Below are 27,726 nucleotides of genomic sequence, written 5' to 3' on the forward strand. Positions count from 1 at the left end.
GATGACCATGTAAGGATATATATTTCATTCAAGCCTCACTAATGCAAAAGAAAAACGAGAAGAAATAATAGTTACTGCTCCATTAATTATATCTACTATATATATAGGATGACCCACAAATCCTAAAGTCTCATCAAGGCTTTGTTCATTCGATTGATTGTTTGCTTGATGTCTACTTGTACGTTTTGAATGTGGTGTAAATGATTAGATATGAAATTATTGTATCAGTGAAAAAACATGTTTGCACGACATATATATAGGATGTTCCAAAAAGAAGTTACCACATGTGATCGATCTAGAGAAACAATATTGCTATGATAAATATGTTTTGCACCTGCGAATATGTCATGAAATGACTTACTTCTGCTATCTAAGACGATGTACTTAAGGAGGCCGGTTCTCGTGAGAAAAAACAATGAACAATCTCAAAGATATATCTCGTAATATCTAGATGTGTGCTGTAAATGACTACGAGTATGTTTTAGATAATATAACTAATTTCCAGTATATGAGTATGTGACATGAAACTATTTTATAGATGACTAATCAACATCAAACTCTTTCAGATATTATAAATGACTATATATGTAAAACCCTTTCACGTGTGCTAAAAATGAAACTGTGTTACGGATAAAAACCCCGTTCTTAAAGTACAATAATTAAAATGTTTGGATTGTGCTACGAATGGAAATTTATGCTATAAGAATACTATACATAAATATGACACATTGTATGAATGATAAATCTAAATACAAGTATATGCTATTATTGAGAAATCATTTGTGCACTCCTTAGATCCTTTATTAGTGACTAGAAAAATCATCTCATTAATGAGAAACCTGTTTTACATCCTTCAGGTAATCAGGTGTGCCATAAATGAATATGGCACAAAACTGCTCAAGCAATATAAGCAATACGCTAGGTAGAAAAACCAATAAAAATATATCACCATAAATGAGCAAAAAGTTATGCTTTAAATGAGCCATAGATACTTAAAAAAACATTATGACTTAAATATATCACCATACGTGAGCAAAAATTTATGCTATAAATGAACCATAGATACAAAGAAAACATCGTGACTTAAATATATCACTATAACTGAGCAAATATTTATGATATAAATTAGCTCTAGATACGAACAAAACAGTGTGACTTGAAATATATCATCTCATAATTGAGTAAATATGTATGCTATAAGGCCATTCCCAACCCAAGACACTAGACATAGTTTCCATAAACTCCACATCATTAAGAAACTAGTATTAGACACTACTCTCCCAATGCAAACACCACTATTCCATACTTAAATTAAATGCTACTTACCTCACATAATGTCTTGGATGTTGTGTAGAAATCATGTCTCATGCAAGACTCTTTTATCATTTATTCACTTGCCACATCATTTTTCATTCTAGGTGACAGCTTATTTAATGCTATGGACACCATCCTAGTCATTGGGTTGAGAATGGCCTAAATGAGCTGCATATATGAATCAAACACTGTGACTTGAATATATCACCATAATTGAGCAAAGATTTATGCTATAAATGATTAAATATATCACCATAACTGAGCAAAGATTTATGCCATAAATGATAAACGAACAAAACAAAGTGATTTCAGAGCTATAGATACGAAGAAAATAATGTGACTTGAAAGATATCATTTCATAACTGAGCAAATATTTATGCCATAGATGAGCTATATATATATGAATAAAACATTGTGACTTAAAAAGATATCATCATAACTGAGCAAAGATTTATGCTATAAATGAAGCCTACATACAAACATAACACTATAGCTTAAAAGATATCATCATATCTAAGCAAATATGTATGCTATAAATAGGACTCTACATACGAACGAAACACTGTGACTTAAGAGATACCATCATAACCGAGCAAAGATTTATGCTATAAATGACAAACGAACAAAACAAGGTGACTTCAGACTTGAGGGTTCATTTCCTTCCTCCCATCACAGCAGCATCGGAAAAAAAATCGTCGCTGCTGTACGTCACCCCTGGTTTGACACTCGCGCGCAGCCTCCACAGCATTGGAAACGCGCGCACACGACGAGAGGAGCAGGAGCCCAGCAAGGAGAGAAGAAAAAAAAGGAAAAAAGAAAAGAAAAGAAAAGAAAAACAGAGAATGCGTGGGGCCCGCGCCCACCACTGTGGCGCCTGACACAGCTCACACCTTTGACGAAACGGCAGCCCGTAGCCCCCGGGCCCACCACACCCCCACACCCCAGAGGAAAATAAAATAAAATAAAAAATATAAAAACTCAAGAAAAAAAAATCGGGGACAAGGAAAAAGTCCAAGGCGCAGGACGGAGACGGGCGCGATGGACGGCGCAGATCATCCTGGGGCCCACTTCGGTGGCCCCGCCCGCGGTATTTATTTTTTATTTTATTATTATTTTAATCCGCCCGAGGAGGAATACCAGAGAGCACAAAGGGAGAAAAGAAAATTAAAGAAAAGAAGGGGCAAAAAAGCGAGAGCACTGCCCTGGCCCCACCCTCTTCCCCACCAATTTGTTTATTTATTCATTTATTTATTTTCTTCTTCGTTCACTCAGTGGCTTGCTTGGACTAGTACTGGACTCTACTTCTACTGCTGCTGCGCTTCCCTGCTTGTACCAGCCGAGGGAGAGAGAGAGAGAGAGAGAGAGAGGGGCAGCCACTCCCTCTCCTCCTCGTCGTCGTCGTCTCCACCGGTGGAGGTCTCAGCCCTGGCTCCAGCGAGGTGAGGTTTTTACTCTGCTGTTCTTGCCCTTTGCTGGTAGGATCATGCATGCGTATGCGTTTCTTGTTTCCGTGGATCGAGTAGTAGCAGAGGCAGCTGTTTGGGGTTTATGGGGGAGTAAATTTCTGTTGGTTTTTGGGGATTGGTTTTAGGGGGGAGCAGCTGCAGGGGTGATGGCCATGGTTGTGGAGTGGAGTGGTGGGGTGTGGTGATTTTTTTCCCTTTTTTTTTTTCTGTTCTTGTAGGCTCAGGTGGTTCTTGGATTGTGTCAGGTTGCCTAATTTTGGTAGTATTGATTAGGCCACCGGGAATGCCATGTTGCGTGCCCGCGTGCCCAATTTTAGCTCAGCTCGTCGGAAATGGCACCCGTGTGCGCCGCATGATTGTGAGAATCTCCCCCCCTGCATCGCCCAGGTGGTGCTGTTTCTTGAAATCATCCAGTGAGGTGGCTGTTTTTTTTAATATATATATGGTAATGGAATGATTAGGGCTATCAGCAAATCTACCCATGTGTTGCTTGTTTCCTATTTATATATGGAAAATGCTCATGATGTGATGTGATCCCTGTGTTAGAGTTGCATATTGGGGCTCAAGAATTTCTAGGTTAGAGCATTTGGTGGTGAGCTTGATAGATTTGTGTGTATGATCAGAGTCAAGAGGTGATTGATTTGTTTGTGCAGGTAGGGTGGGAGGGGAGTGATTCATGGAGGGGATGGAGGAAGCAAACAGGGAGGCAGTGCAGAGCTGTCACAGGGTGCTCACCCTCCTCTCCAGCCCCCATAGCCAGCTTGTCCCTAACAAGGATCTCGCGGCGGCTACGGGAGAGGCTGTTGCAAAGTTCTGCTCCGTGGCATCCAGGCTGAACAATGGCAATGGCCTCCAGGGCCATGCCCGGGTTAGAAAGATCAAGAAGCCCTTGCCTATCTTTGATAGCAACCTCTTTTTGGAGAGCCCTGCACTGGCTGTGGCGATGGCAGCCAAGACACCTAACTCGAGTCCGATCACTAGCCTCCAGCTGTTTCCGAGGTACCATCAGATGGAGGGCTCTTCTTCAAAGGATCCTGTTAGGATCCCTGCCCAATTCCCCAAAAGGTTGCTTCTAGATAACCCTGCGGTTGATTCGGATGGGCCATCACGGGGGCCACCGCTCCAGCTCATCCAGCCGGTGTCTGTTGCGCCCCCAGCTGGAACGCCTCACCCGGCATTGCCTTCGGCGCATCTTCATTTCATCCAGCAGCATCAGAGCTACCAGAGGTTTCAGCTCATGCAGCAGATGAAGATGCAGAGTGAGATGATAAAGAGGAGTGGCCTTGGTGAACAGGGTGGTAGCAATGGTGGTGGTAAGGGTGTTAATCTCAAGTTTGACAGTTCTAATTGCACGGCATCATCCTCCCGTTCATTCTTGTCGTCTCTGAGTATGGAGGGGAGCATTGCGAGTTTGGACGGTAGCCGCTCCAGTCGTCCATTCCAGCTAGTTAGTGGGTCACAGACGTCAAGCACTCCAGAGTTAGGCCTCATGCAGAGGAGGAGGTGCACTGGTAGGGAGGATGGTAGTGGACGATGCACAACTGGGAGCCGATGTCACTGTGCGAAGAAAAGGTTGGATTTTTTTTTCTTTTTGTGATAAATTGATATGAGTATCTTGACCTTATGTTTTTTCTTAAGTCACTTTTGTATGTAATTGCAGGAAGCTGAGGATAAGGAGGTCTATCAAAGTCCCTGCAATCAGTAATAAGGTTGCTGACATTCCAGCTGATGAGTTCTCATGGAGGAAGTATGGACAGAAGCCAATAAAAGGATCCCCACATCCTAGGTATAGCTAAATGCTCAATCTCATGTAGTCATTTAGTCATTATGTTGCCAGGTGTTTTTTCTGGTACAATTGGGTGCCATTGCTAGTTCATACTGCACATGATATCTACACTTGTGCTTTGCTGACTTGTCACTATTATTCAGTAATCAGTACTAGTATGTTAGGAAACGGTCCTGCCTGGTTACATTGAGCTATTATTTCTGTTCATGAAATTTTTATCTTCTCTGTTCTTAGCAGATTTAAGTATATGCACATCTCATAGAATGCATGATATGCCATTAATTATTCACCAGAAAGGTTTTCTAATTTGGACAGCAATAAATGATTGTAGCTCATGATACTATGTGCTGTAAGTTTCAAGCTAGATTTCTTTCCACATCTGTTTAGAGGCTGGTTATAGCAAAGGGAGATTGGGATCTCGAGAAAGTTATAGTTTTGGTTTTAAGCAACTCATGTGGTTGGTGATACCTTCAGTCACACATGTAGTTACAAGAATGCCAAGCTCTAATTTTGGTAACATGCCTGTTGCAATCCAAGAAAGATTACAGCTAACAGCCTTTCCCTATACAAATTACTCATTCTTTTTGTCGAAGAGATTGCTGAAGAATATTCACGTATGCTCATCGTTTTTCAGGGGTTACTATAAGTGTAGCAGTGTAAGAGGATGCCCAGCCAGGAAGCATGTTGAGAGGTGCGTCGACGACCCCTCGATGTTGATTGTTACCTATGAAGGTGATCACAATCACAACCGGGTCCTAGCTGCCCAGCCAGCCTGATCGACATTTCAGGCTTTCAGTCGCCGGATCACTTCGATAGCATCCCTTTCTAGACAAGAGATTAAAAAGTAAAAAAAAAAAGAACAAGAGGAGCCTAGTTTGTACATACTGCTCTGTTCCTAACTGTTGGGTGGTAGAGACAGCTCTTGCAGAAGAATCCATGGCGAAAGGAATTTACCGCATAGATGGAGTATTTTCTCATCGGAGACTCGTAATTTTGTAGCCTTTTCTCTCCTTTTTATTTTGCCCTCTTCATGTTGGTCCTAGAAACTATCTTGTGTTGCAGTGTGACATTCAGCTGCTGCAGTTATATGTCTGGGGGTGTGGTGGTGGTGAAGGTGATTTACTGTTTAGAGGATTGGAGAGGACAGTGCCTGTAAAAGTGGCAACACCTAGGAACAAAATGTACCCTCATCTTCAGTCTGGAATGGTAGTACAATCTTTGTTGTGATGGGAAGCATCGGGTTGTTTGTGATGTGTTTGCTAGCACAAGTGTGATCCTGCGACGGGATCGTCAGGCTTTAAAATTCTGACCGTGTTTTGTCCTGCGAAATTCAGATTTCAGAGGCCAGTTTCTGGGCGATCTGAAAACGCATGCAGCCATTGTACCTAGTGCCTCTCTTGTCCCTTGATTCTTTGACATGTCCATGTAGCGATTCAGAAGGCCAGTTGATCTCTCTGTTTGGAGGTCTTGCTGAGATCATGGTGTTCACGGGATTTCTTCGGTCTATGCCAAGATTTGGTGATTTTTTTTAAAAAAAAATTCCTTTTGGACTCCGAACTCTTGCCATGTAGGGTTAAAAATTCCTTTTTTAAAAAGACCAGTTGTGGCTTCTTAATTGGAAAAATATGAGGGTTAAAATAGAAAATATAAGGGGCTAATAAAAAAGGAGTAGAAAAATTGAAAATACCACTTAAACACCTACATTCTAAAAGAAAAATAAGTTTTTTTTACACATGTGGCTTAAGCCTATATGACACATTTGTAGAAGTGGCCTCCAGGGTGAATGTGGCAAGGCTGTAAGCAATAATGGGGTTTGATAGATTTCAGTTTTTGAAGCAAATGTTTGGTTGCTTGCCTCCAAGCTGTAGACTGTTGTGCAGTTGGCTGGTATAACAGAAAAGACAACGGAATGTGTGCTGTATTATGGTCACAAAGAAAACAAAAAGGTCATTAGAAAATGTTCTGTTTTTGTGCTCTTATTAATGTGAAATTCGATTACAGAGAATATCTCCATTCCCATTCTTCTGAAATCTGTAATCAGACTGACAAGCGCAGTGACAGGCAACCATTCGTATCCGTTCTACTCTGTCCAAAGTCCAAACCGTGCAAGTCTGAAATGGTACAGTGCAACTGCACCATGTCCAGCACTAAGCATTTCTCTTGTTGGGCTGTGATAAAGGCCTGTTTCCTTGTAGCCACTAGCCCACTAGGCAAGCTTGAACTAATGCCAGATACTCAAGGCCCAACTGCCCCAAGTACTCCATAAATAGAAGATTTCACTTTGTGTAGTTTTGATTATTTGATTATTAGTGAAATAATTTACTGTTTTTCATGTGTCAACTCGTCGATTCGCAGGACACGGAGAAACTTTTTACTGACAATATCCATAAATAATTGTTTTTTAATCAACGAAGATTACCACATTAATATTCGGGGGCATGATAAACAATGGTTTTTCAGCGTATTTATCATCCTATTCAGAATAAACGTGTTTTTCTACCTTTTGTTTTAAATGAGAAAATGGATGTTCTGGCATGAATATTCGTAATTACTTATTCAAATTCTTCATACTGATCATTTTATACTAGAATCAAGCTTTTTCTAGGAATAGTACGTATTTGTTTTTGTGTTTTCATGTTTTCTAGTTACCTGTTTTTCATGTGTTTATCCTTTCCCCCCTATCTTTTTTTTCATATGGTCTTAAAAGTCATTCGAAGTTCATCGTCTTAGGAATAGTGACCCCCCACTTGAACTTAATTTGACATGTCTCAGTTATGTACGTCTGTAGAATTATTGCAAATTCATGTTGTTTTTTACACTTTAATACTCCCTCCATCCCAAAATAAATATAATTAACCTAGCTAGTATGAAATATGACTTTTTTAAAACTACGAATCATGCACTGTACAGATCACAGTACTTAGTAGAAAATATCACATCATATACTAGGGCAGTAGGGCTGTGTTTAGATCCAGCGGTGTAAAGTTTTGGCGTGTCACATCGAATATACGGACACACATTTGAAGTATTAAACGTAGACTAATAACAAAAACAAATTACAGAATCCGGCTGTAAACTGCGAGACGAATTTATTAAGCCTAATTAATCTGTCATTAGCAAATGTTTACTGTAGCACCACATTGTCAGATCATGGAGCAATTAGCTAGGCTTAAAAGATTTGTCTCGCAATTTACACGCAATATGTGTAATTAATTATTTTTTTGTTTATATTTAATACTCCATGCATGTGTCCAAACATTCGATGTGACATGGTGAAAAATTTTGTCAAGGGATCTAAACAAGGCCTAGGTTAATTTATTTTGGGATGAGGGAGTAGCCTTTTCCTAGAGAAGATAATTGTTCATGTCTGAATACGTAGTAACATGTGCTCCACGTTTAGTTAAGATGAACTCATTCATGCACTGAAGTTCCAAAACATCAAGCTTGCCTTGAGTTTCGTTTACTGCAATCTCAAGCTGGCCTACAAGTGCAGGTACACTAATGGTATTAGCCAGCTCCCATCTAACCACCGGTTGGTGATTAAACACTGACCCCAACCCAAAAAGATTCAATCTTTTCATATCAAAGCACAGTAGTACACGTACACACACTTCGTGTCCAACATGCCTGCTTAAGACACGCTAATTGCCTAATTGATCACCTGATAATCATTTTGGTGACCCTAATTAGCCATAGGGCTAACTATCCTGTCAAGCACGGCGATCCGGCACCATTAGTTTCACGAGAAAATCGAGAAAAAAATTATATGGGACCCCATCGAACATATGCCACGTGTACGGATAGGATATCACTATTTTGAACAGTAAAAGTACAAGCTTGACTTCGCCTGTGACAGGTATCAAAAGGCTACAAAATCGTCCGAAGAGGGACAACTCTTTTTTTTTCTATGATTTCTAGTGATGTAGAAACGACAAGACGATGTCTCAAGGAATAAAAAAAAATATATCTTCGAAAGTTCAAATCATCTGTACTGAATTATAGGTTCATCTTTATAAATTTGTAGCAACTAGCAACTTTTTAATAGAATTTCACTGAATTCAGTAGGATAATACAGCAAAAGGAACTAGATCTGCCCCGCATGTACATAAGTTAAATTCCTTGGGCAAAAATGATTCGATGATCCGATTGAAATCGATCGAAAATTGTGGCGACAATTTTTTTTAGCACTATCGAACAGAGTATCTAGCTAGTTACTAACTTACTACTACTATTTTAGAGAAAGTCAAGTTAATTAGCTAAAAATATGAACTGTTGCATGCATGTGTGATGTATTATGGTTGACAATGTAGTGGCCAATTAGATTTCCTTTCTTTGTCAGGACGTCCTACAGATTCATAGCTGACCAATTGTCTTATATTTTATACTCCTACATACACGTATATAGGCCATTGTTTTCGACAACTTGAACAATACTCAACAACTTTATTTTCCAAACTAATAGTACAAGGCTAGTGAACCCCATAATTTGGGCATCAAAGGGTTCTAACCTAAGATATATCCCTTGGATTCGTTTTCCTTTTTATGCCTATTATTCATAGTGGCATCGATTGGTTTGCCCTGTCTATTAAGTCTTTCTTTTTTTTTCTTTTTGGCCACTAGATTGACAACCACGTATATAATACAACAACTTACATGTTTAGTTTTTTAAAAGTAACTTATTCTAACTTAAAAAATGTATTAAGTACTTGTGTGCAACAATTTGAAAAGAAAATAAATGCTCCTAAACGTAGCAAATTGAAATCACAACCAAACTAGAGAAGTTGTGATGGTAAATTAAAGCTGAAATTACTGGGCTACTGGAATTCATTTTACTACAAGTTTGGGTCAGACATACAAGGTATATATGTCATGGCTGTTATGTGAAATACACACTACACACCACACGCATATATATATATATATATATATATATATATATATATATATATATATATATATATATATATATATATATATATATATAAGAAAGGGATGGTAATAAACGCATGCATATGCAAATTAAATTTGTTTTCCCTAATACATCACAGAGGCTCTCCACAAGCACACGAATGGCTAAAAAAATGTTAAAATATACAAACCAAATCTAGCTGCACAAACTCAAGAGAGCACCAACTTGCTAATTTCATTACATAGACAAATTGAGCTATTGGACAATAGAAAATTAAGGTCTTCGTGACGCCTTCCTTTGTTCCGATCCATTTCTTTACATGTGAATGTATTAGATCTATTCCATCCGCCCCGTAAAAAACAAATCTAAGACCAGGCCAGGTGTGATATATTCTAATACTATGAATCTGGACATATAACTAGAATGTGTCGTATCCTATACTATGTTGGTTTTTTATGTAACGAAGGAAATACTTTTTATCTATATCACACCCTCTAGAGAACTGAAAGTTATTTTACTTTAATTGTTTAAAGGGAGCAATGGTACAAAATATATAAACGTGTATAGAGTAATGGTTTAACAAAATAAAACAATATATATTTGCCGACAACACAAAACCCGTATATTAGCACAGACAGATGAGCGGTACTGAACATCACTTAAGACATTTACATTAGCAATAAATGAATCTACACATGACCCTGTCAAATATAGGTGAGTGTTGATATGGATGAGAGAGGAGAGTCAACTCGGAAATGCTACTGGGTGAGCGCGCTCGCCCGCTCAGGGCGATCGATTCCCCCCCTCCCCCTCCCTCCCTCCACCTGGTTTCCTTTTTTGGCACCGTATTACTTTCCTATTTTAATAAATTTATGCACCTAAAGTTTATACACCTCAAGTTTACACATCTAAAGTTTAGAGACCAAAAGTTTATATATCCGATTCAAATTTGAATTTGAATTCAAATATTTTTTAATATAGTATTTCTATACATCTAAAGTTTATACACCTAAAGTTTATAGATCCAAAGTTTATAAGTCAAAAGTTTACATACCCGATTCAAATTTGAATTTGAATTCAAATTTTTTATACATAAATTTTTCTAACTTTTTGTTTTTTTTAAATTTTTTTTGTGGTGTACTGTAATAGGAAGAGAAGAACGGGAGGAGGAAGGGCAGAAGTGGGAGGAATGCCTATAGGCGGAGCGCCCCCCCCCCCCCGGGCGTCGTGAGATAGATATAGGCTAGAAAAAAAAACTAACACGGGAGAAGAGAAGGGTGAAAAAAATGAGAGTTGATTAGAGTCAGCAACCATTGTATGACATGTTTGTGGAGCTGTCATCAAATGAAAACATGGACTATATCTATCTGAGTATGAGTTTGAACCATGCATGCTCAAAGTGTTAAGCTTGTCCTTAATTAGGATTTAAACCATTATTGTGGTGGGAATTAATTAATTAGCCATTTTATCCCATCTTGACAGAGGGAGAAACGATACTTGATTAGCTTAGCCAACCGGCCACACGTTTTTCACAAACCAAGAAGCTAGTTCCCACAATACATAAAATTATATCTCAGCATCCGCGATTACATGGCCCAATCCTCTCCTTAATTAGCTTGTTTGCCTATATAAACCCTTATTCTGTCCAAGCCATGCTGCAATTAACTTATCACTCATCAGCACTGCACTAAAAGCAGTGTAAAAGCTAGCTAGCCCTAGCTGCTGTAAGATTAATCAGCTTAATTAGCAGCTATAACTAGCTAGTTAATTAATTAGCTTAATTAGTTAGCTTTAGCTAGCCATGGACGACTACTTCTTCCTCCAGTCGCTGCTGCTCTGCGTCGCCGCCGTGGCGCTGCTGCAGCTGGCGAAGGTGGCCGCCACCATGAGGCGGCGGCCGAGGACGCCGCCGGGGCCATGGAGGCTGCCGGTGATCGGCAGCATGCACCACCTCGTGAACGCGCTGCCGCACCGCGCGATGCGTGACCTGGCCGGCGTGCACGGCCCGCTGATGATGCTGCGGCTCGGCGAGACGCCGGTGGTGGTGGCGTCGTCGAGGGGGGCGGCGCGCGCGGTGCTCAAGACCCACGACGCCAACTTCGCCACCAGGCCCAGGCTCCTCGCCGGCGAGATCGTCGGCTACGGCTGGGCCGACATCCTCTTCTCCCCCTCCGGCGACTACTGGCGCAAGCTCCGCCAGCTCTGCGCCGCCGAGATCCTCAGCCCCAAGCGCGTCCTCTCCTTCCGCCACATCAGGGAGGACGAGGTGACGGCGCGGGTGGAGGAGATCCGCGCCGCGGCGGCGCCGTCGACGCCGGTGAACCTGAGCGTGCTGTTCCACAGCACGACCAACGACATCGTGGCGCGCGCGGCGTTCGGGAGGAAGCGGAAGAGCGCGCCGGAGTTCATGGCCGCCATCAAGGCCGGCGTCGGGCTGTCGAGCGGCTTCAAAATCCCCGACCTCTTCCCGACGTGGACCACCGCGCTCGCCGCGGTCACCGGCATGAAGCGCAGCCTCCGCGGCATCCACAAGACGGTCGACGCCATCCTGCAGGAGATCATCGACGAGAGGCGGTGCGTCCGCGGCGACAAGATCAACAACGGCGGTGCCGCCGATGATCAGAACGCCGACGAGAACCTCGTCGACGTGCTCATCGCCTTGCAGGAGAAGGGCGGCTTCGGTGGAAAGGCGGCTTCGGCTTCCACCTCGACGACAACAAAATCAAGGCCATCATTTTGGTAACCCTATACATTGATTGCATGTGCATGAAGGCAAAAGTGTTACTACTCCATGGGTCATTGTAACACATATGATATGTACACTTGACGTGCAGGACATGTTCGCCGGCGGGACGGGGACGTCGGCGTCGGCGTTGGAGTGGGCGATGTCAGAGCTGATGCGGAACCCGGCGGTGATGAAGAAGTTGCAGGGGCAGATCCGAGAGGCGTTCCACAGGAAGGCGGTGGTGACGGAGGCCGACCTGCAGGCAAGCAACCTGAGGTACCTGAAGCTAGTGATCAAGGAGGCGCTCAGGCTGCACCCACCGGCACCGTTGCTGGTGCCGCGGGAGAGCATCGACACGTGTGAGCTAGATGGGTACACGATCCCAGCCAAATCACGTGTCATCGTTAACGTGTGGGCTATCGGTCGAGACCCTAAGTACTAGTACTAGGAGGATGCTGAGGAGTTTAAGCCAGAGCAGTTCGACGACGATGCTATCGATTTTATGGGTGGCAGCTACGAGTTCATCCCATTTGGTTCTGGTAGGAGGATGTGCCCTGGCTTCAACTATGGCCTCGCCAGTATGGAGCTCGTGCTCGTTGCCATGCTCTACCACTTCGATTGGTCGCTCCTGGTGGGTGTCAAGGAGGTTGACATGGAGGAGGCGCCGGGCCTCGGCGTGCGCCGCCGCTCGCCGCTGCTGCTCTGCGCCACCCCGTTTGTTCCGGCCGCCGTCTCCGCCGATTATTAGTTAGTACGTAGCTTGTCGCTACCTTGCAATGGCGCTCATCACGTCTCTCAACTCATACGATTTGCCTAGTATGATCTCTAAATAAATCTCGCGCTCTGTAAATTGATCAGCAGTACCTGCGTACTATACAGTGTCGATTTACATGTGTACTGTAGTGTATACGTACTACAGTGTGTACTGTAAGTTTAATAATCAAGATTGTTAATTGTAATAGTTACTACGATATGTGTATGCTACATATGCGGTGGTAATGAATTAAACACGATAAACTGTGACCAGTATCTACAAGACGTACTCCAACAAAATAACGACGATGTCAGACGGAGGGATAAACATTTAGGGATCTTCTGGCTAGCTTCACAAAGTGGTGGGCTAGCAATCTGAATTCGAGCCTTACCCCTTTTAATTATTTAATATTAGATCGTTCCCTGATATTCATGTTTTTTTTTCTATTTGAGACGGAGGTACCAAAATTAAGACCGGTATTTGGTTTTCTGGGCTGTGTTAAATGCAGTATATGTTAATTTTGCTAACTCCATCTTATAAAGAATTTAATTTTAGCAATTATCGGATAAATTAGTAGTAGGAGAAATGATTAGTGTGCCCCTTATTAAGAGAGTGGATTTTAAACTCTCGAGGAGATGTCTCCTACTACTCCCTCCGTCCCATAATATAAGGGATTTTGACTTTTTCTTGCACTGTTTAACCACTTGTCTTATTTAAAAAAATTTAAAATTATTATTTATTCTTTTATTTACTTTATTATCCAAAGTACTTTAATCACAACTTTTCGTTTTTTATATTTGCACAAATTTTTTGAATAAGATGAGTGGTCAAACAGTAGAAGAAAAAAAACTCAAAATCCTTATTGTATGGGATGGAGGGAGTAGTTGTTTGCATGTCATTCAAATATTTATGAAAAAAAACTAAGAATATGCATTAACATGTGATATATCACTTTACAAACATACAACTTAAAAGTCAACTTTTATCACAACGATAAAAAAAACAATTTGAGACATGTAGAAGTTGAATTTTAAGTTGCATGTTTGTGGAGTGATATATCACGTATTAATACATCTTTTTAAAAATTTTCGTAAGTATTGGAGTGACATACAAATAATGATAGGACATCCCTTTTCGAGAGATTAGAACCCCCTCCAGAGCAAGTACTCTTGGTATATTTCATAGGTTCTAATTAAATGCCAAGTTACCAGAGTTGACGCGAATTACAAACAAAACAATGACTATTTGGTTCGGTCGTGACTCATAAAATTTTCATTTGACATCGAGGTAAGAGGACTTGCTCTGGTCGGTCGGTGTAGCTAACAAATAACCATGCAATCAAACAATGTCAAACAGGCACATCAGATCTGGTCAGTAGCTTCATCCGAGGGAGCTAGTAATTAATAATAACTACTCCAAGAATCATCACGGTCAAAAAAAAAAAAGTACTACTCCACTACAAGAATCAAACCAAGCAGCGTAGTAGGAGGCTAGAAGCCCAGTCCAAAAACAAAGCAGGTTGGAGACATAGCGTGAAGTTTCGTTTGTGTTCCCGAACAAAGCGTTTTCTCGGTGGACTTCTGAACAATACCAGACAGGAGCGTTTTCTGTGTTCGGGATAAGTGCGCAAAGACTTGAATATAATGGGCCCTAATTTCGTCCCGTCCTTATAAATGGGCCGAGAATTTGGGCTAAATCACCGATCCACCTCCATCTTTTTAAAGGAAAATGGAAAAGGTTCATTTTTAATCCCTGAACTATAGGCGAAGCTTTATTCCCTCAACCATGAAACCGGGTATAGGCATCCCTCACCAATCAAAACCAGTGAAAGTTGAGTCTCTCGGCGGTTTGAATAATGATTTTTTCCTATGTGGCAATTTGATTTGGTCTTCAATCCTATACGGCGCTTGCGTGGCATTATTATCAAGGAAAAAAAATTTAAAAAAAGAAATATTGAGACCCATATGTCAGTCACAAGAAAAATATATAATCCTCCCCTACCTTCTTCCTCTCTGCCTCTCTCTCCTCCCCGACGAAGCCCCCTCCTTGGACGAGAATCAATTCTACGTGAATACCACCAGTCCACCATCGTCATTAGCAGCAATACTAGAATAATCAAGCACCAGCTGACTCAGTAGCGCAGCAGCGGGCCTCACCTTGGGAAGCCGTGGTGCCGCTGGGGTGCAACAGGAAGGCCAGGTCCTCGTCGAAGCCTCACCAGAAGAGACGATAGAACATAGGATCTCATCCTCTCCTCAGCAGCGCTGTAAGCCCTCGCCACACACCACGCCATATCACTGCCGTCCATCTGTCCAGGGCCAGTTCTAGAGGGCACAAACTTCCTCAAGACTAAATATACTTTTACTTATATATATATATATATATATAGGACACTCATATGGGGGCACCATGGTATCAAATACACAAAATCACTCAAATTTTTCAAAATTTTCAAATTGTGAGTATATACCTAGTTATAATAACTCGATTCATACCTATACCTATCAACAAAACAACTCAAATTTAACTTTATTTCACAATCCATGATTACATACCTAACTAATTATATGTATGGATGCTATATACCTAGAATCAAAATCTAACAAAAACAAGTTCAAATTCAGTTCAAACTTGCTTTGAACTAGTTAGTAAAGTAGCTAATGTTAATATCTAAGTAATTGAAAAAGTTTCATACTCATTTGAATTAGGTATATACTCAATTTCAACAATGGTGCCCGGGCACCATGGAGCACCAAACAAATTTACTATATATATATATATATATATATATATATATATATATATATATATATATATATATATATATATATATATATATACACTTTTATAAATCATGTACCATTGAAAAATAATGTGAATAAACATTATAAATACATAAACTTACAATGTAAATTAATGAACGAGAACAAAACAAAATTATGTTGTAACTTTCGGATTAGATAGATGCAAATGAGAAGATGAGATGATCACAAGATCTCACTCTAAATCCTAGCCATGAGGAAATAAGGTGTGGTACTGGTTGTGGTTGGTTGGTGATGGGCCTAATACCGGCTTGGGTCCTAGATGGTCGCACAACTAGCCTATGCCCCTAAGACGGCCCTGTATCTGTCCCACGTCGTTGTGCAAGCGGCCCTTGATGACAAATGCGAGCCTACAATGGGGACGGGCTCAACTCTAAACATCCGCCTGCCCCACTACATCGGGAGCAACACCAGCATGACACCGTCATCGTTGGTGTTGACCGAGGCGTCTTGGTGGTGAAGCTAGGGGGCGGCGGGCGAGGCGATGAAGTTCTGGGAAGACGGTGAGATTCGAAGGGAGGAGCGCCGCCAGCGAGATTCCACATCGACTCCGGTGACTCTACTTTCTCTTCGACCCAGCGACACTGCGTGCTGCGTCGTGCTCCCTTGCAATTTGCACATTGTTTGTCCATATCGTGGGCGACATGATTGTTGAGCTCAATGAGGAAGACAACCGTGCAGCCGTGGTGATCACGTTCTGTGAGCTCGCACTGCTTCGGCACCTCAACTCTTTGAAGCCATCCTTGTCGGCCGTCAGGTGGCATTGGCAATGACTGGTTAGAAAAGATGGAGCAGGAGAGATGGGAGGGAAGAAATTAGGGCTGACGCGAAGGTCCACTATTTTTTATTTTTCTTCCATAACATCTACTTTTTCTCTGTACTGATAGATGATAATACCATCTAGGGACTCGATTTATACTGGTTTTAATGGTTAAGGGGTGCTTTATATCCGGTTTTACGGTTGAGGAATGCGAACAAAATTCAACCCAAAGTTGAGGGACATAAAAGGGACATTTTCCATGGAAAATTAGTAACTTCATGGGAAATTCAAGTCGAAGAGGGAAAACAAAAAAAAACTCTAGTTAACGTCAACACGATACGATGCGATGACCAAAGACGAGCCAGACAGAAGGTGCTTTGCCGATAAGCAAACCCCGTCGTTAAAAACGCGCGACTCCACAACTCCACGCCGTCCGTTCCCCCCACAATCCCAGCGAAGCAAACGCAAACTCAAAGCGAAAGCCCAACGCGAATCCAGCGAAATCCACCACAACTTTCCTCAATCCGATCCCCTCTCCCTGTCTCCGCTCGCCGATCTCGCCGCCGCCACCATGCGCAACTCCACCTCCTCCGCCGCCGCCCAGCCCGCGCCGGCCTCCGCCGCCATGTACGGCTCCTACGCCTCACCCTCCTCGGGAGCAGGAGGGTACGCCAAGATCCCCACCTACCCGCCCCCTCCCTCCGCCTACCCCGCCGCCCCGCCTCCTCCGGTGATGGGCCAGCCCGTGCCGCCGCCGCCCGCGCAGCTGCATGACCCGACGGCGCCGCCGTCCCCGATCGCCAAGGCGGCGGAGCTGGTGACGAGGTTCCGGGAGCAGGGGCAGGCGCTCATCGCGGCGAGGCGGCCGTGGGGGGAGGTGTTCCGGGCGCCGGCCTTCTCCAGGCCGCCCAGCGTCGGGGAGGCGGTGGCCAGGGCGCGGCGGAACGCGGCCTACTTCCGGGCCAACTACGCGCTCGCCGTGCTCGCCGTCGTCGCGGCCTCGCTGCTCTGGCACCCCGGGACGCTCTTCGCGCTCCTCGCCCTCTGCGCCGCCTGGTTCTTCCTCTACTTCGCGCGCCCCGCGTCGTCGGCGGGGCAGCCGCTCCGCCTCCTCGGGATGGAGTTCGAGGACGGCACCGTCCTCGCCGCGCTCACCGGGGTCACCGTCATCGCGCTGCTCTTCACCAACGTCGGCTGGAACGTCATCGGCTCGGTCATGATCGGCGCCGCCCTCGTCGCCGCGCACGCCACGCTCCGCTCCACCGACGACCTCTTCTTGACCGAGCAGGAGGCCGCCGGCGACGGCCTGGTGGCCGCCGGCATGAGCGCCGCCGGACCAATCTTGCCCACCTACGTTCGCATCGCTTGATCTACTCGGCTTGGTATGATGATATCCCCCCAAGATGCATCAATCTCTTTATCCAACACTCGTAGCTAATTGATGTTCTTGCCTTGCAAATTAGCTATGAATGATTGTGTGTGTCTCCTGGCTGGAATTTATACTGTGTAATTATCAAACCTAGCAGTTGATTTGATCTTTGATGATATATATGGTACGGTGTTTGTTGATTCTTTTGTTAGCGTGTACAAATACTAGCTTTGCGTGTGATCATACTATGAACATATTGAGTCGCAACTGAATTGAGTAAATTAGTATGGTGGTGGTGTTAATTTGCAAATATGCTATACATGTTGGGCAGTGGCCATTGAATCTGATTCTTTATCTTGCAAATGCTAATGCTCATGCTTATGGCGTGGTTCGCTTTGTGAATTATGCTTCTCTTTTTTTTTTCTGCACATGTATGATGTGCTTGTGCCTCTTGTTGAAACATAGAAAGTGAAATCTGCTTGATAGGATGCATCATAATCTTTTGTAAATTGTAATGTTTGGTGCATGTCCATCGATCCATCTATGTTTGTGTGGTAACTGTCATGGACTCATGGCAATGCAAATATCTCAGTTATGTTTGTGTTCTCTCGTTGTCTGCTTTGGGGAAGCATCAGTGGAGATTGTGTTGTTCTGATGTGACTTCTTTTCCAATGTTATGGCTTTGGATACAAGGGGGAAATGCCAAAATCCATCCATTTCTACTTGTTACTGTTCTTGGTCTGAATCACTAAAGATTCGATCTGGTGGACAGGAGAAGATTGAAGGCAGATTAGTGCCTATGCCCCATTTGCTCCGTTGGCTTTTCACTGTGCAAACTTTGTTGCAGCTTGAATGTTTGATGGTGCCTCATATGCCACTGTTCACACTTTTGCTAGTTCACCTGAATGGTGGTCTGGTTTATCACCTGTATCTTGAGAACGGCTGAATTTCTGAACCAAGGAAAAGGAAGAAAGAAACTTTCTTTTGGTCATTTTTCTCAAATTTTCTGTAGTTGCAATTTTCTGTACCAATATAGAAAGCGTAATTGAATTGCTGCAGGGAAGAAAAGAAAAAAGTTTAAGTTTTGGCTGGATCACAAGGGTGTATCATTGAAGAATCTTCCAGCTAGTTGGTGTTTATTATTCTCAGCGAAAAGAAACTTCTTCTGTGCTGTTCTACTGCTTTGGTCTAAATGCCATCACATTGTATGATCTAAGTAACCAAAAATGATCATGTCAAAACCACTCCGTGGCAGTGTTGTATGCACGTTGCTTAGCATTTGTTTCGTTTTGTTTTTCTAAATGAATCCTTATTCCTTAGTCCTTAGCATATGTTTGCTTCGCTCAGAACAAAGCCTCTCTTTTCTTGGGCGAGAATGAATGATGTTGGCCTTTTGTTTCCTGGACGGCTGGACCAGCCGAGCTGCTCAGATCAGAACAGGTCCTACTACAAGCACAAGCACCAGAAAGCTGGTCGCCAATTTCTTTCAGATGGACAGCCTATATTCCAGAATACGAGCCATTTGTTCGTAGCATGCATAAACCGTATGATATAATGATAAAATATAATATTGTGAAAACATCTCTAACCAGAATTCTAGTTATTCAATTAAAAATACAACAAAAAATAGATGGCTTCAAATATAGCAGAGACCAAACTTTACAAAGTTTGACTCCAAGGATTCTATTATGTTAAGTAAAACAATAGATACGTTATATAACAAATTAAGGGATCTTTTGCAACGTGAAAATTTTATATGAATTAGTTCAATACCTGTTAAATTTTACGGAATTCCTTGTTCTAGAGGGAGTCTAAGGGTAAAACACGGGGGACCGTTTGAAACAAATTATTCATCAGATTATTGTTGTAGATTATCTACTTGATCGTATGGATAATAAATTAAAGATCGTAAGGAAAAACTTAACAAATGGATTAAAACCAAGTAATACAAATTAGCTTTTTTAAAAAAGAAAATGTATTTCAAGATCCTGTGACAATGATAATCCACTAAATTAGCTGAAAAGAACTGCGTGTTCAGCAGGGTTTCCCAAACTGTCGGGGCTGGGGTTACTGTGCCTTGGCGGTAAGCATGGTTACCAGGCGGTAACCGTAAAAAACAGTACGAAACCGTGTAAAATTTATCAAAAATTCAAATTATTTTTTAAATTTATTTGAATTTAAAGAGGTTACTGTGGTTTTTCTATTATCGTACTCCCGCAGTAAGGCCGGTAACCAACGGTAAGTCGAACCCTGGTGTTCAGTGCGTGAGGAGCATGAGCTGTGTGCCGGTAGCCAGTCGCTGCCATGTACGCGTATACAGCAGTATAGCACAGCACAGCTGCCGTGTACGCTTATACAGCAGTATAGCACAGCACAATGCACAGATATAGCCCCAGACAGAGACCGTTACTGGTCAAACCAGCCAAACCAGTAGACCGCTACGAGACAAGCTGATGGACAGTTGCTACTCCTACTACAACTCTACAAAACCAGCATAGACCATCTCACTCAGCTGACTAATTTACTACAGTAATTATAATTACTATTTTACTGTAGCACAGCACGCGCGCACACAGGCCCAGCACAGGTTAACACAGGAGATGGGACTTCACCTGAAAACTTCATCGGATGGTAAACAAGACATAGTTAGGGTACCCTTTTAGATTATCTTAGTAGCCTAATGCACTGTTCTACCTTTTTTTTTAATCTTTTGTCCCTCTTTACATGATCTAAGAAATGAGAAAGGTGTAATTTTTTCTTCTCTTTTTTTTTTTACCCTAGTCTGACTGACGGATGAACATGATATGAGCTGATGAATCGGTAGTTTCAGAGTCTTCTTTCCTCCTGCAATTGCCTGCAGATTTTGCAGCAGATGGATTGTGGCACTGGAGGAGTAGAGGTTGCAGCTAGCTAAGAGGAAGGAGGCCGCTGTGGCCGGCGGTAGCCGAGCTCCATGACGAACTCCTTGGCTTGAGCGCCCAGCGACGCCTGGACCTGCTCCACCGGCGAGCTCTTCAGCCACAGCTCGAGCAGGCCTTGCAATGTGGTCGAGGGGGAGATTGCCTCGCCATGGCATGTGATCTCCACCTGCATTTGCGGATAGAGATTAGAATAGAGGGATCAGGCAAAAGAGCAGATTCATAGCTGTTCATGTGCATTGCTGTTGTTGTCAAGAAACATGGAACAGAAAGGCTAGTTTACATCCCGCAAAAAAAAAAAAAAGAAAGGCTAGTTTACAGAGGACAAATTCAGAGCCCACTTTTGAAGGGTAGAGATAGCTAAAGATTGTAGGCCAGTCATATGTCACCATCCAAATCTACAAAATCAACAGCCTCTGTAGCAAAGATAGTTGAGAGTTGTTTGCCAACCGTCTACTTTGCGTATATACCAGTCTAGTGAGTGATGTTGCATAACTGATGTCTTTATAGCAATTGAACTGAAAAGAGAAATCTGAAAGCTTACCTCATCTTCACTTGCTAGGTCAAGCTTATTCATGATGTACCTCTGGATCAAGGAAGTCTGCAGACTTCCATCTCTGAAACAAGGACAAAACACAAATTGAAGAAAATAAATAGAAGTTCTTGGAAATCGGACACATGTTTGTATAGCTCAGATCGTTGGTAGTAGTGATAAAAAAGTATGTAATATTTTTCAAGGAAACATCTTCATCTCGAGCAAATTTGTTTTGTAAGTATATACTGTTAAATTATATAAAGAAATAGTAGGACGCAGTTGCAATAATTAGTGGACAACAGAACAAGGAAATAACACTATTGGCATTCCACACTGGACAACCTAAAACAAGCAGCTTAACATTCCACACAGGAATAATAGGATCCTAAATCCAACAGGCTTCTTTGTAGCATATTAAAAATCATAAGAAACTGCAGGACCAAGGGGAACTCACTTAATTCTCACGTAATATGTTGGTAGCTGAGGCAGCCTGGGATCTTGTTTCCTGAAAAATAGTTTACATTTGATATGAAATTAAGGGGAGAAAAGAAATGCCCATGAGAACCCAAATATTGGATATGATGCAAACTTACTGGTCAGGTGAAGGGACAAGCAAAAACCATACTGGTCTAGTTATTCCATCATGCAAAGCACCAGTTCTTGTAGAACCAATCTGTCCCTGCTGTGAATCAGCATGTTGTCCTTTCCTCAGCTCATAGTCTGAGGTGGTTTTATCTTTCGATGATGCAGATTGTGAAGGACTGCGATTATTTTCCTCTTTAACTTTTAACTTATTTGAGCATGGCATAACCTTTCTGCCAGTAACTACCAGTTTGTCTTCTGTGTCATCTTCTGCCAGTAACTTAATTGAGTTTTTTATTTTGTCTTCCTTGGCAGCCTGGCCTTTAGGACCTGATCTAAAAAATTTCGTCCTGTTTGCAGTGTCAACCAAGCTATTTAAAGGCTTCTTGAGATCTTCCTTGTCAATTGTATGATCATCCTTCCTATCTTCAGAAGATGACTGGATTGTGACATCTACATCAGTATTATTCTGTTTGGGAGTGGAATGTTTAGTTAGATTAATCCAATATACAAGACAGTTCAGATCAAACTTAAGCATGAAACCATCTGATTCTACACATAAACCAGGTAATTAACACTTTGATATTACCTTCTTTTTATTGCCAGTTTTTGTCATCTTGGCAGATTGTGCTGCTGAGATTTTCTGAGTTTTATGATCTCGACCTTCAGATTTATTTGCTAGCTTGATGGTTCCATTATTACCAGGAGAGTTTACATGGGAGACTGCTGTCCTTCTCGCAGTTTTGGTTCTCCGTCCTGTCAAACCAGTCTGTACTGCCACCCTCGGAGTGTCAACAACCAAGGAAGAAAGTGACCTCTGTTTTCTCTTTACTGGCAATGTCACAGTTGGAGCCTTAGGAGCACCAACCTTTTTCACTTTAAGTGGAAAAACCTTATTCCTGATATCTTGAACATTATGGTCGGGCCTTCAAACAAGGAAACAATCAATCATGTTAGAGAAACCAAAGTTAGGTATGAATACAACACATTAAACATGAATAATCTTGACAGTTTTGCTTTACAATACAAGCAAGGATGTATTTGAGGACAAACCAACAAACTAACAATAAATATGATATTTTTCTGGCCAAGTTTGCTAGAGAACTCAAGAATGGGTAAAATGGTCTATCACCATTTTATCCTCTCTGGTCAAGTTTGTCAGATAAGTTCTGTGTTATCACAATCAATTAGAGATAGCATGGCCTCTGGTCTCTGGAGGTTCAAATGATGATGATTCTTAATGGGTTGTACACGAAATGGAAGTCGAGAATGCATTGTAAAAAGAGCAGACAATGTTTCACAGAAGAAACCTAACAATGACTTCACCTGAGTTTCTCTTCAGGATCACAGCCAAGATCAATGTTGCATACTGGGCAGTGATCGACTTCTTCGTCATCTATTTTCTCCATAATGCACTCCTTGCAAACTGTTTAAGAAATGGTCAGACGAGTAACTATAAAGAGAACATGCCAGTTTCAAACAGAGGTAAAACAGAACTACCATATTTCAGACCAAGCATGAGAACTCCTTTAGCAGCAAGTGGCAACAATGAACTAAGACTACGTAGTTGATTTTAGTGATTTGGTAAAAACATGCAAACTCTAGCATAGCACTGCCTCTACTCTGGTTCCTAACAACGTATTCATGGCTTCATGCATCAATAATTAACATCTACACTGCAGCAGAAGCACTAGGCCTACTTAGCAATCATCTGGTTCATAGCATGACAAATGACACAAACTTCCAATTGCAACAATGATACCAACAAGTGAGCATTCACTAATCAAGCAATTATTTTTTCTTATCTATCAATCACCTTTTCTACCACTAGATCAACATCCGACAACTCGCTACTTTACATAATTACATTACATTTATTTCTAACTTACCACAAAAAAACATATCCAGGTGAACCAGCCAAAAACATAGACCAAAGCAAACATTTAGTAAAGTTACACAAAAGTTGCATTTTTAAACAGCGTGCAAGTTTATGCGACTAACGAACAAGAAAAATTCCAAGAGGCTAAGTGGCTAACAGATACAAATTATGGACCAATCAAGAAAGCATAAATCTGAACTAGTTTCCTAACGCAAACTCATTTGGTCACACTGACCAGAACACCGGGAAAACCATATTCCATGGCACAATTGCTTTCCACTGAACTCCCATCAATCCATCATCGGTGTCGGTCATTTAACCAAAATGATAACGTGTTCCTAATCGCAATCAGTGCAAAAATGCCCACCATTTCCAAGCTCCCCCACCGTTAGCAAACACGAACAGTAAGGAAGCTACTGGAACCCCGCCAACACCGCACAACCCCCATACATTCTGCAGCAAGTGCTGACGCTTTACAGCTTTTTCCCAGCACCAAAAAGCTCCGAAAGAAAACATGTATCGAAAGTTTTCTTCAGACTTCAGACTTTGAGGGAATTTGGACCCGAACGCCATATCACGAGGATGACAACAGCGACCACCGCCGATGAACTCTACTCAAAGGAAGAAGGCTTTGGCCGCGGTGATGAGAGGCTGCCTGGATTGGCTTAAGGCAGCAGCTTTGCTACATTGTCGAGTCGACAGGATCGCGGTCATGGCAGCGCCGGAGGGGCAAACGCTGGCACGCGATGGAGCAAGAGCATGAGGAGAAAACTATAGTCAGAGGGTGGCGTCGGCGGCGGCGAGTGGCGTTGCCGGAGTGGCTCCGGCGACCGCGGCCTCCGGAGAGCATAACTGTTACTCTGCCGACGACGACAAAGCAGACCGAATCCATGGTTACAAACCTGCTCGTTTGGAGCTACCACTGCACGCCATGGGATGTTCGAGAACGTTCGAGGAGAGAACTCGAACAAGAAACACAGGCGGAGGAGGCATGGCGACGTGGAACGAGCCATCGCCCGACACGACGCTGGCTGAACACGACGCACGCACGCGCGAAGCATGGTGAGCTCCAACCACAACGCCGGCCAGCCAAGGCCACGGGGAAAGCAAGCGCGCGCGCGCGCTCGTGCGCGAACGCGGCGTCGAGCTGAACACCACGGAGGGAACGCGACGCGAAACCGAAGCAGGCAAAACAACCGGAAGCAGCAAATCCAGGCGAAAGGCGGCGCTCCCCCCGCCGCCGCTCTCCCGGGATCGAGAAACTCGCACGGGGCACCACCAGCCTCGATCAAACACGAAGAATCCGACACCGAAACCCAAGCAGTCGACACGCCACGCCACGAGAACCCACGCAAGGCGGCGCCAGGAGAGAGAAAGCCATGAGAGGAGCGCGCGCCCCCCAAACGCGGCGGCGCGGCGAACCGCGGGCGCAGGGAGAGACGGCCATGGGAGAGACACGGGATAGATGGGAGACAGAGAGAGAGAACTTACAGGTGTGGAGGCACTCGGTGATGGCGGTGGCCTCCCGGAGGAGCCCCTTGCAGAGCGGGCACGTCATGCACGCCACGAGCGCCTCCCGCCGGACGCGCCGCACCCCGCCACGCGCGGCCCCCATCTCCCCCCGCGACGGCGCCGCCCCACCACCACCACCACCTCCTCCTCCTCCCCCTCCTCGTCCAAGGCGACCTCCCTCCCAACCTCGTCCAAACTCAGGCCGGCTCCGGAGGGCGGCGGCGGAAGGGAGACTCGGGAACACGCAGCGTCGTACGACGGGAGAAAACGGCGGCGGCGGCGGCGGAGCTCCGGTGAGACGCGTGGGTGGGGAGGCTGAGGAGGTAAGTCTAATTTTTTATTGGCGTATTTGTGTGTATAAATAGAGAGGAGGAGAAGGAGGCGATTGCGTGTGGGCGGCGCCGGGTGCGCGTAGCCGAGAGGCACCTGGGAGAATTTTCAGCTCCCCGTATTTTTTTCTCCGTATATGTATCGTATACAGTATTATTACAGTATATGCACGTTTAAGTTGCAGTAGTATTCACAATTATTTATTTTTTTCACGACAAAAAATAACTGGAGTACTGCATACAAGAAAATGATGGCTACTCTCTCCGTCAAAAAATTATAGCAACGATAGTGTCTAATCTATTGATAAGTTGTTATATTTTGGGACTGAAGAAGCAAGTAGCTTCTTACATCTTACACGATATATCATGTTGTTTCCATTGTCTGAGGGAAGAGAAATCATTGGTTGAAAGTTTCATACGCCCTGTTTGGATCTTGCTATTTAGAAGTATTAAACATAGATGCTACAGTAATCATCCGCTAAGTATGGATTAATATACCTCGTTAGATTCGTCTCGCAAAATAGTCTAGGGGTTATGGAATAGGTTTTATCAGTAATCTACATTTAATACTCCTAAATAGCAAGATATCGGAGGGCTATTTAATAGCTGGGAGGATAAAAAAAAAGGAGATAGTACACACACAACATTGCTGAAACTTATCTTGGTGAAAGATTATCAAATCAACTCGATTATCCCGTGGTTGGTAGATCGAGTCAGTGTCAACTTGATCGTGACACGAACGTCGGATGAGACGATGATGCAGGTCTTTTTTATCAGGAACACGAATTGTCACACGGATACTAGAAGAACCAAACTGCTTTGGGAAGTCGCGACAGCTTCGTTTAATCATTTTTTCTCCTAGTGTATAGTAGTAGTTCTTTGTTTGTTGGTAGTTTTGCACATATCAGCTTGATCTAACCCAGAACAGTAGAAAATGCAGGTGGTTTCCCTTGTAAGGTTATGACATCTTCGTGCTTGCGGCAGCTGCCAGAAAGTTGCTTTCCCAAGCACCTGTTGTTACAGTGATAGCTTCACAGAATTTTTTTGTCAATTTACACTTTATATTCGGGATAAATTATATTAACCGACACCGACGTGATATTATAATTTTCACGCCAATTTAACATGGTTTCGCGTGTAATTTAATATTTTCATGTTAGTATTTCTTTTAATCGGAGGGGAATTCCACCTCCATTTTTATTATCAGAAATAAGGTGTTTTTCGCGCCACAATCACCGTAACGACAAAATTGTTTCCATATTAGATCAAATCACCTTAATATTCTTCAAAATGCTTTTTAACCAGTGGGTTTTATTTTTGTTGTCCATAAATCGTTTGTTTCTACATGGGCAATTAATGTATGGTTGGTTCCCAAGGAAGACAGATAGAAGCCAATGGATTCAACGCCAGCCATCTGATGTCCTCTAGTACTCCTACAACAAGCATAGGAGCAGAGTCAGCAGAGCTTTTGACTGACACAGCCCTTTCTCACCTTCAGTAATCAGCTCAGACTTCAGACTTCAGAGATGGAGTGATGCTGCAATGCAAAGCCTGCAAGAACCAAACCGTAGCTCATAGCAATTGTACCTTCTCCTCTCAGAAAAGAATAATTTTTAGCTAGAACTATGAATTTGGAAATAAAGGTTGTGTTTAGTTCACATCAAAATTGGAAGTTTGGTTAAAATTAAAATTAGAAGTTTGGTTGAAATTGGAACGATGTAATGGAAAAGTTGGAAGTTTATCAGCCTCATCGTTTGGCATATTTTCTGAATGGCATATTTGCAAACGAAAATCAATTTGTGAATAAAACTTTTATATATGTGTTCTTAGCGATTTAAAAGCAAAGGCTGAAAACTAAACTTCGATAAAAAAACCCCCCAAAATCAGCTCTAAATATTACGTTGAAAACTCAAATTTTGGCTGATAAGCATATGAATATGCCAAACGATGAGGCCTTATGTGTGTAGGAAAGTTTTGATGTGATGAAAAAGTTAGAAGTTTGGAGAATAACTTTGTAACTAAAACCGCGAAAAGCACATACACACGAGTTCATCGACATTTATTTA

The 27,726-nt window shown here is 42.8% G+C and overlaps 3 protein-coding genes and 1 pseudogene across 5 annotated transcripts; 3 read left to right on the forward strand and 1 right to left on the reverse strand.

Annotated features, from left to right (window-relative positions):
- The first annotated feature begins 2,592 nt into the window (after positions 1–2,592).
- LOC4334062 (protein WRKY1) lies at positions 2,593–5,799 on the forward strand. Its single transcript, XM_015777433.3, has 4 exons — positions 2,593–2,753; positions 3,434–4,352; positions 4,441–4,566; positions 5,201–5,799. The coding sequence occupies exons 2-4, from the start codon at positions 3,457–3,459 to the stop codon at positions 5,340–5,342; spliced, it is 1,164 nt and encodes a 387-aa protein (XP_015632919.1). The 5' UTR covers positions 2,593–2,753; positions 3,434–3,456; the 3' UTR covers positions 5,343–5,799.
- Positions 5,800–11,227: 5,428 nt separating this feature from the next.
- On the forward strand, positions 11,228–13,119 carry LOC4334063 (premnaspirodiene oxygenase-like; annotated as a pseudogene).
- A 3,848-nt stretch (positions 13,120–16,967) lies between these two features.
- Positions 16,968–19,231, forward strand: LOC4334064 (PRA1 family protein F3). 3 transcript variants are annotated; one of them, XM_066309069.1, is made up of 2 exons: positions 16,968–17,918; positions 18,965–19,231. In XM_066309069.1, the coding sequence occupies exon 1, from the start codon at positions 17,108–17,110 to the stop codon at positions 17,903–17,905; it is 798 nt and encodes a 265-aa protein (XP_066165166.1). In that variant the 5' UTR covers positions 16,968–17,107; the 3' UTR covers positions 17,906–17,918; positions 18,965–19,231. The 3 variants fall into 3 exon arrangements, with proteins under 3 accessions (XP_066165166.1, XP_015627916.1, XP_015627915.1); XM_015772430.2 differs by lacking the exon at positions 18,965–19,231 and adding an exon at positions 18,599–18,896; XM_015772429.3 differs by lacking the exon at positions 18,965–19,231 and adding an exon at positions 18,678–18,896.
- Positions 19,232–20,493: 1,262 nt separating this feature from the next.
- LOC9268320 (E3 ubiquitin protein ligase DRIP2) lies at positions 20,494–25,662 on the reverse strand. Its single transcript, XM_015773240.3, has 7 exons — positions 25,311–25,662; positions 23,267–23,366; positions 22,530–22,866; positions 21,952–22,409; positions 21,813–21,863; positions 21,368–21,440; positions 20,494–20,992 (listed from the first exon to the last, which is right to left on the reverse strand). Exons 1-7 carry the CDS (start codon positions 25,432–25,434, stop codon positions 20,816–20,818), a joined length of 1,320 nt encoding a protein of 439 aa, XP_015628726.1. The 5' UTR covers positions 25,435–25,662; the 3' UTR covers positions 20,494–20,815.
- Between the last annotated feature and the right edge of the window lie 2,064 nt (positions 25,663–27,726).

This window comes from Oryza sativa, chromosome 3 (genome assembly GCF_034140825.1).
Source record: "Oryza sativa Japonica Group chromosome 3, ASM3414082v1".
NCBI lineage: Eukaryota > Viridiplantae > Streptophyta > Magnoliopsida > Poales > Poaceae > Oryza > Oryza sativa.